The following is an 8,591-nucleotide window of genomic DNA, read 5'->3' as shown; positions in this document are numbered from 1 at the left end:
ATGGGGATGGGGAGGGGGAAGGAAGGGATGGAGCAGGGAAGCTTGCAGTCTTTGCTGAGCTCCAGCCAGAGAGCATGCCGGCATCCTGGGGGAGTCTGATTTAACTTAAATCAGCAAGGGGTCTGGGACAGGCATTGCATAAACCGGAATGACGTCTGGTACTACATTCAACCAGGTTTATCTCAAACCAGTTTTGGCCATTTTCAAACTGGTTTATGTGCACTGAATATCTTTTCTGTTACAGGTTTAAATCACTGATCACTTAAACTGATTTATGTGTAATATCTGTCCCTAGCCCTGGAGAACATATGGGGCTTTTTTTTTTTGGTTCTGAAAAACAAAACATGTTTAATTTTGTCCATAACCAAGGACAGAAGCAAAATATCTCAAAACAAATGTTATATTATTCTTTTTTGATTCAGAAAAATAGCCTAAGTGTATTATGCTGTCTTAGAACCACAAGCGGTTTTGTAGTATGAAAGAGGAATGAAATTTGGGACTCCAAAGACTCTTGTGGTGATCAAAGAGTATTATATTATTTCCCCAGGACACTTTTTTATTTTTTATATTTGGAACATGATGCGCAGCACAGACACAGCATTTGATGTACATTAGTATTTTTGAGTCCTAGGAATAAGTTACGTTTGGCAGGGATAATTTGGCAGTGTAACTCAATCAGAGGCCATGGAAACCATCTTAAACCTTCATTTCCTTCAGCATTATGGCTAAACTGTAAGAAGGAACTCTCAGAGCTCATTCTAGTACATCACTGGGCATTAGTGGACTTTGTTGCAAAAAATACAACAAAGGTTTGTACAAATAAACCTAACAGAAAAAAATGTCAGTTAGGTTTAAAATAGTCAGTCAGGTTTTAAATAGGTTCTTCTGCAAATATTTACTTTGATTTTAGAAGTAATTATGTGGCACAGCCCTAAGATGATGTTTTGATGGGTTCGATTAGCTGCTGACATGGATAAAAGGACTGAGTCACGAATCTTTATAATTCGTTAAAACATGCATTTTATCACAGAACAAAAGAACCTCTAAAACTGTTGTTGATGCCCTTTGAAATCTAAAAAAAAATTGGGGCTTTCTGATCTTCCTAAATTGCAGCTTTCATATGTTAGGCAAGAAGTGGAATAATCTATCAGAGTAACTACAATACGTTTTATAGCTTTCACAGGATCTTATAAATTATAGAGAAACAAAAAATTCTAAATGAAATCTAAAGCTTTCATCAGTGTCATTACAAATACTGTGCCAACTCTCAGTCTGCAAATACTTAGAAATGTTAAAGTAAAGAGAACAGAATTTTGGCTAGCCACACACTAGGGTGAGTTTACGATGCCAATTGAGTTACCTTAAATCATGATTGTGTTCTCTAAACAAAAGTAACACATTTTTATTTTTCATTTACAGTACTTTTTGATGTACTTGGTTTACATGCTATGGACTTAGGAAAAGAATAAAATGAACAACTGCTATCCTTCTGAACTGTTATAACAATAAAAAGTCTTGGTTGCCTTGATTTACAGCATACTACCTGGGTGTACAACTCAAGCTTTACCTTTCAAATGTCTGCCAATAAACTTCCACATTGAGAGCCACAATTAGTGAGATCCGTTCTGATTGGAAATTAGCTGTCAGCCAGTTTGCAAGTGAGAAACTAGATTGCAGATGCACGCGCAGAGTAATTAAATGAAAGCTCACAGTGAGGACACAGGAATTGCTGTTTTGCTTTTCAAATCCTTTTTAAAAAATGTAATAAAGTGTTTTATTGAAATAGTTACCATATTTTCTCACATAAAACCAAGAACAGTAGCAGTATCAATTACTGTGGCTCTGGGAGCCATAGAATTACCAACTTTACTCGATTCAAAGATGAAGCTGAATTTAAGATAACTCCCCAATTACTAGACTCGGTACATGGAAAATGTGTTATAATTTTTCATGTATAAAATTTCATTATTAGAAGGTCATCTTTAATTCATCTCCTACACCATTGCAGGGAGGCAGGCAACGTGGAGGCAGGTAGTGTGGAGAGGTAAAGCAGCTTGGCCCCTGTTTGTGCCTCCCCCTTGCCACCTTTGTTTTCTGCTTGCTATTCCAGCATCCTAGTGCCTCTTCTCCCTCCACCACTGCCACCTCGCACCCCCACTCTGCGTCCAGCCGAAAACCCCTGCCTCAGGTAATCAGCATTTTTAGATTACTGGCACCCCCCATTCCCCATCCATGCTGGATAACAGAGCTTTTAGTATATGGTAATTCTGCGCTGCTCTTCCCCATCCCTTGTATCTCCCCCTGCTACCAGATGTTCAGACCCATGAGAAGTCTTCCTCCCCAACCATGCACCAGATGAAGCTCATGCATGTGGTTGGCCTGTAGCAGAAAACTGCACTACGGCTCCATGGCCATGTGCCGTTGGACCTGGTGCATCAACTCTGGGACTTTGCACTGGCTCTAGGGCTGTGTGCTGGGTGAGACTTGGCACGAAGCTCCAGGGATAATGTGTAGGATTGGTTCTGTTGTGCAGTCCTTGTGTTGCTGTGGCCAGTTTAGGTCCCACTGTGCAGGGTTAGGGCCAGGTGTGGCCCCCAGCCCTGGCACATGTCCCCCCAGCGCCCGAGCCCCCCACCCCAACATGTTGCCCCCAGCCTGTGGCCCCAAGCACCAGAGATGACGGATAACCAGTATGTAACCATGCTCCATGGTAAGACTTTTTTTTCTTTTTAGGGCCTTGCAAAAATAGGGTGCCTGTTATATTTGTGGGCATGGTATATGCAAAAACAAAATTGTACTATGGACCTCTGGGATTACCTTGGTGGGACAAAGGTAATGTCCTACTTATGTTTTCTAATAATGGTGGGTATTAAATATGAAATTACATACTTACCACTCAGTTACCCAAGTTGTATGAAGTAAATTTTGGCTGTTAAGCAGTTTGTTATATTTATTTCTACATTTGAGCTTTGAATCTCTGCTGGACAGACCTTTCTTGAAGCAAGACAGATGTTTTGACCATCAGATATGTTTTGTTCTCCTGCAGACAAAATCAGTTGGTTTGCTTGATGCAGATGTATATGGGCCTTCAATTCCAAGGATGATGAATTTGAAAGGAAATCCAGAATTAACTTCACGTAAGTGGAAGCCATGTTTGCTCTGATATTTTATGTTTAGTTTGGTATTCACACCTCATCACAATGAATCAGTATTTCCTAATCATCCATTGTAATATAAGTATGACATGGAAGGGCCAATACTACTACTACTACTACTAATAATGGAAAAATGGATTTGGTATATCCAACTTTTTCCTTCTCTTTTTAAAAAAGAAAAAAAGAAAAATCCTTGTCAAAGTCAGTATAGCAAAACAGTATGCCTGGGAAAGAGGAGGAATGTAATTATGGTAGGTTATATCAAACACCTTTTAGCTATCCAGCTGACTTTGACTTTGTCTCTTACTTTTCATTGAGCCACTCTCCAGGCCACTAGATTTGCTTTCATAGTATCATAGTGCTTAGGATCGGAAGGGGCCTAAACAGATCATCAGGTCCAACCCCCTGCTCCGGGCAGGAACAGGGGCCAGGGTCATATCACCCCAGCCAAATATCTGTCCAGCCTCCTCTTGAGGACCCCCGAGGTAGCAGAGAGTACCACCTGACTTGGGAGCCCATTGCAGAGCCTGGCAGCCCTAACTATGAAGTAGTGTCTCCTGATGTCCAGCCTGAACCTTCTCTTAACAATTTGTGGCCATTATTCCTAGTAACCAAAGATGGTGCCCGGGGGAATAGAGCCTCCCCCAGTTCTTGCTTGTCCTCCCTGGTGAGTTTATAAACAGTCACCAGGTCCCCTCTCAGCCTTCTCTTGTGGAGGCTGAACAGGTTCAGGCCCTTTAGCCTCTCCTTGTAGTGTCTGCCCCACTGCCCCTTGACCATGCAAGTGGCCCTCCTCTGGAACCTGTCAATGCTAGCCACATCTCTCTTGAAGTGCGGTGCCCAGAACTGGACTCAGTACTCCAACTGTGGCCTGACCAGTGCCGCATAGAGGGGAAGGATCACGTCCCTGGATCTGCTTGTGATGCATCTGTGGATGTACGACAAGGTGCGGTTAGCCTTACTGATCACTTCCTTGCATTGGCAGCTCATGTTCATCCTGGAGTCCACAATGACTCCAAGATCCCTTTCTGCCACCGTGTTGACAAGAAGGGTGTTCCCCAGCCTATAGGTGTGTTGCTGGTTCCTTCTCCCTAGATGCAGCACCTTGCACTTGTCTGTGTTGAATTCCATCCTGTTCTCGTCCGCCCGCCTCTGTAACCTGTGTAGATCTAGCTGGATTCTGTCCCTCCCCTCCAGCGTGCCCACTTCGCCCCACATCTTAGTGTCATTAGCAGATTTGGACAGCGTGCTTTCCACACCCACGTCCAGATCGCTGATAAAAATGTTGAACAGTACAGGCCCCAGTCCCTGGGGGACTCCACTGCCCACATCCCTCCAGGTCAAAAATGACCTTTCCATCACCACTCTTTGGGTGTGACCATCTAGCCAATTTGACACCCATCTGCCTATACACCCATTTGCCACTGATGTGTAGGCATCAGTGCCACAGTCGCAACATTTTTTTTAAAGAGAATGTGGTGGGACACCGTGTCAAAGGCCTTCTTAAAGTCCAGGAAGACGACATCCACCTTGACGCCCTTGTCCAGGGACTTCGTGACCTGATCATAAAATGAAACAAGGTTGGTCAGGCAGGACATGCCCTCATTGAACCTATGTTTGTTACCCCTGAGCATTACCTCCCCTTCTGGGCCCTTGCAGATATGCTCCTTGATAATTTTCTCAAAGGTCTTCCCAAGGTTTGTTTGACGTTTCCTTGGAGAGACTGGGGGAATTCTTTGCTCATCTAGAGCTGAGAAAGGAAGTTTTTTGTCTTCTGCATCAGAAGCCTTCCTGCAGGCAAGAGAAGTATGGGGGAAAGAGAAGAAAGTAGGGAGGACAGTGCCCATGATTACCTGTTGCAGCTTTAAGCTGCTGAAAGCCATTGTCTAGTTGAAGATCTGTAACAGTTTTCTTGGAAGTCTCTCCTCTCCTCCAGTGCACAGACCAGGTTCAAATATATAGTTGCTAGTATGACCGAATAAAAATCGTCTGGTAAGTACTTTGTTACACACACCATTAAGCCCAGTTGAAAAAGTTGAAAATATTTGGATGTACAGACCAGTCCCTGTTGTTAAAATGATGGCCAAGTACTGTGACCCTATCGAAGAATGGACAGATTGACAGTACTGCCTACACACACATTGCTGTGGACAAGGGCAGAGAGCGAACATATGCTTGTTCCATTTTAAAAATGGGCTGCAGCTTTGCAAGAAGTATTAGCGTTAACTTTTAAACTTGTGGACAGGAAGTCATAGTAAAAAGGAAGTAGAAGATGCTTTCAGTTTCTAGTAGTGCCATTACCTTTGTGTAGTTAATACATTGTTTTGCATAGTGTTCATTTTTTAACATACACGTGAGCATTTATAATTGCAGATGTTGAATATGAAGGAGCTTATTTTGAGGGGGGTAATTTGGTACATTATGATTTTGTATAATATTTATAAAAAAATGTAAAAGAACAGTATTTAGTTTCCAAAGTCAAATGCTCAAAAATGAAGAACTGTTTGTACAACTTAAATTATTCTCCTTTATGTTTCTAGTTTGTGCTCTCAGAGAGAGGGCAGAGGTTCCCAAACTTTTTCTTTTTGCATACCCCCTTCCAGATTTATCAGCTGTCCACATACCTGTATCAGCATATTTTTTATATTTCTCCTGTGTACCCCCCAGAGATGTCTTGTGTGCCCTCAGGGGTATGTGCACCACATTTCCCTTTTCTTCGCTGGCTGCAGCATTCCACCCTGCACCCTGCTCGAGTCCTTTGAATCCCTCCCCTGGCCCCCATGGGGCCCCAGCCAGGGGCCTAATGGGGGGGCAGCCCCTACTGCCTCTTCCCCACTCTCTGTTTAAGGGGGTTGGGGAGCAGCCCATTCCAGGCTTTTGCCCCTTCCCCTTTGAGTGGAGAGCTGGGGTGTGGCCATGCCTCAACCAGGCACACAGAGGAAGTTGGGGTAGCGGGGTTTCAACTCCCCACCATGCTGCATTGGATTCCAGCTGGCAATGCCTGGGTGGAAGAGGGGGAGGAGAAAACCCTGGCAGGGACCCTGGTGGGGGACCTCCCCCCATCCCCTCAAATGGGAAGTGGGGAACAGAAGCCTGGCAGGGGCTATCTCCCCTCCATTGCCCCCTGCCCAGACAGACGTGGCTGGGGTCCTTTGCCGGCATGGCAGGGGCTTTAAACCCCCTTTCCCCACTCCTTCAGCATGCTAGCCTGGGGTCAGGGTGTGGCTATACCCCCACTCTCCACTCCAACAGGGAAGGGGCAAAAGCCTGGCAGGGGCTGCCCACAACCCCCTCGAGTGGGAAGTGGGGGAGAGGCAGAAGCCTGGCAGGGGCTGCCCTCCCATCAGACCCCTGGCTGAAATCCCATGAGGGCTGGGGAAGGGATTTAAATCCTCTCCCTCCCTGCTTCAATGTACACCCCCTGGGCTGGGGCATAGGCTGCTCTCCACTCAAGTGACGAGAGAGGGAGAAAACCCTGGCAGATGCTTCCCTCTCCCCACACTTTAGCGGGGAGCAGAGGGAGAAGTGTGGTAGCCGCTCCCCCCAATGTAGATCCAGGCTGGGGTTCTGTGTGGCCATTGAGGGGGTTTAAACCCCCTCCCCCCAGCCTGTTGGCCCTGGGTGTGGCTATGCCCCTCACTTTCAGCTGGGGGTGGGGAGAGCCTGGCAGAGACTGCCCCTCCCCATAGGGAGCAGTGGGACAAAAGCCTGGCGGGGGCCTGTGTGCCAGGGATGGGGTTTAAACTCCCCTCTCCTCCTTCAACATGGAGGCCCAGACCAGGAATGGCATAAGCCTGGCAGGGTGCCCCCTCCCCACCTGTGGCTAGCCCCGAGCTGGCATCCCATGTGGGCCACGAAGTGAGATTTAAAGCCTGCCTCTCCCTGGCCTCAGCATGCTGGCCCCAGGCTGGAGTTTGTCCATGCCCGCTCTGCTTAAGCAGGGAGGGAGGAAAAGCCTGAAGCTTCCTATCTTCCCTTTAGCAGTGGCTGGCAGGCTGGGAGGGGTGCTCTAGCACCTCCCAGCTTCTGGCCTGAGCCCCTGCAGGTGTGTGGCTGCATTTCCAGAATCGAAAGCGAAAGTCTGTTCACTTGCTTCTCAGTTCAAGCTACACAGTTTAGACTAACCTGCAAAGACTGAATTGATTCAGCCTCTGGCTTTTTGAATGTCTGTACTTACCCCCAAAGTTTGTACCCTGTGGTTGCCCCTCCACCACCCACTTACCTTTGCTATGGCACTAGCAGTCTCTATCCCCGCTGCATCCTGGGGCACTGAGCACAGCTCCAACCTGGCCCCATAGCAGTGCTGCAGAGCCAGCACTGCTGCTACAGGGCTGGGCTGTGACCATGTTTCATGTTCCAGGCTTCAGTGAGGATGGAGCCTGCTGGCTCCAGAGCAAAGGTAAGGGGGGTGGGGGGTGTGGATTGGGGCTGGATTGGGGCTGGATCTGGAGCCCCAGCAGCTTCCTGCTGCTGCTGCCTCATACATGATTCTAAGATGAGGGGTTTCTCCACCCCCCCATGTTAAATGGGGGAGAGGGGGGAAACTTTGTTTTTTTATTTAAGTAAATATAGTTCTATTCAGAAAGTGAAAGCCTTAGATCTCTATTTTAGTTTACAGTTGTGGACAAGCGAACAATTATTGTGCAACAGTTGCTCTGGAGCAAGTTCTACTCCTAGTTAACTTGCTTTTAAGTATCCTCAGTCTGCTAAGGAGTGACAAGTGAGTGACTTTTCCTCTTAACTGCAGTATCAAAAGGAATTTTTTCAGAAAAACTAGGAGAGCAGGAATGTAGAATAAATGTCATTTAATAACAAGTCCACTTCAATTTTATGTTTACAGTTTTATTGGTAAGAATATTTTAGTGAATCTAGGTATATTGCTGTATACAGTGGAGAGCTTGTATCTAGATTTATTCTTAAGTGCATGATGTGCGTGAACTTTTCATACAGAGGAAGGAATGTAGTATGATCAACAGATAATGAAAGGCCTCCTTAATATAAGCACTAACAATTTGCCTACTCATGTATAATGCAATTTGCTCTCACTGTTGGACCTTTCTTTTTCATTTTAAATGGATTTTATGGAATGTACATGTGTAAATGAATCAGGGTTTTTACAGAAGTAAAACAATAGATTTTTATATTTTAAGGGCTAGACATATTAAGTAAGGCTACTGACAGAATCAGCTCAGTATGTCATCTGCATGAATGATGACAGAATTATAATCTTTGGTTCTGATACTTCCTCAGAAACACCACTTAGTCTCTGCCAAGAGAAACATTTCATATGAACTTTTAATTCTTGTTTGAATGAAGTTGCAATTTTAAAAAGGGTGTTGGCAAATTATCTGCTATTAAATTGATTCAGTTGTGAAAATAAGAATTTGGAAGATTGGAAAACTGAGAGTGGACTTTCAGTATTATTTTACTTGGATG

At 45.2% G+C, this 8,591-nt stretch overlaps 1 protein-coding gene across 2 annotated transcripts in view; it reads left to right on the top strand.

Annotated features, from left to right (window-relative positions):
• Positions 1 to 8,591, top strand: part of NUBPL (nucleotide binding protein like) — a 286,398-nt gene that overhangs the window by 40,896 nt on the left and 236,911 nt on the right. For both annotated transcript variants that reach the window (XM_019518913.1, XM_019518914.1), the window contains exon 4: positions 3,047 to 3,137. In XM_019518913.1, coding sequence (XP_019374458.1) covers positions 3,047 to 3,137 — 91 coding nt within the window. The remainder of the gene's footprint in view (positions 1 to 3,046; positions 3,138 to 8,591) is intronic.

The sequence above is a fragment of the Gavialis gangeticus genome, unplaced genomic scaffold (assembly GCF_001723915.1).
Source record: "Gavialis gangeticus isolate Ggan-Ray unplaced genomic scaffold, GavGan_comp1, whole genome shotgun sequence".
Taxonomy (NCBI): Eukaryota; Metazoa; Chordata; order Crocodylia; family Gavialidae; genus Gavialis; species Gavialis gangeticus.
The sequence above is the reverse complement of the archived record's forward strand: the minus strand, read 5'-3'. Positions and strand labels throughout refer to the sequence as shown.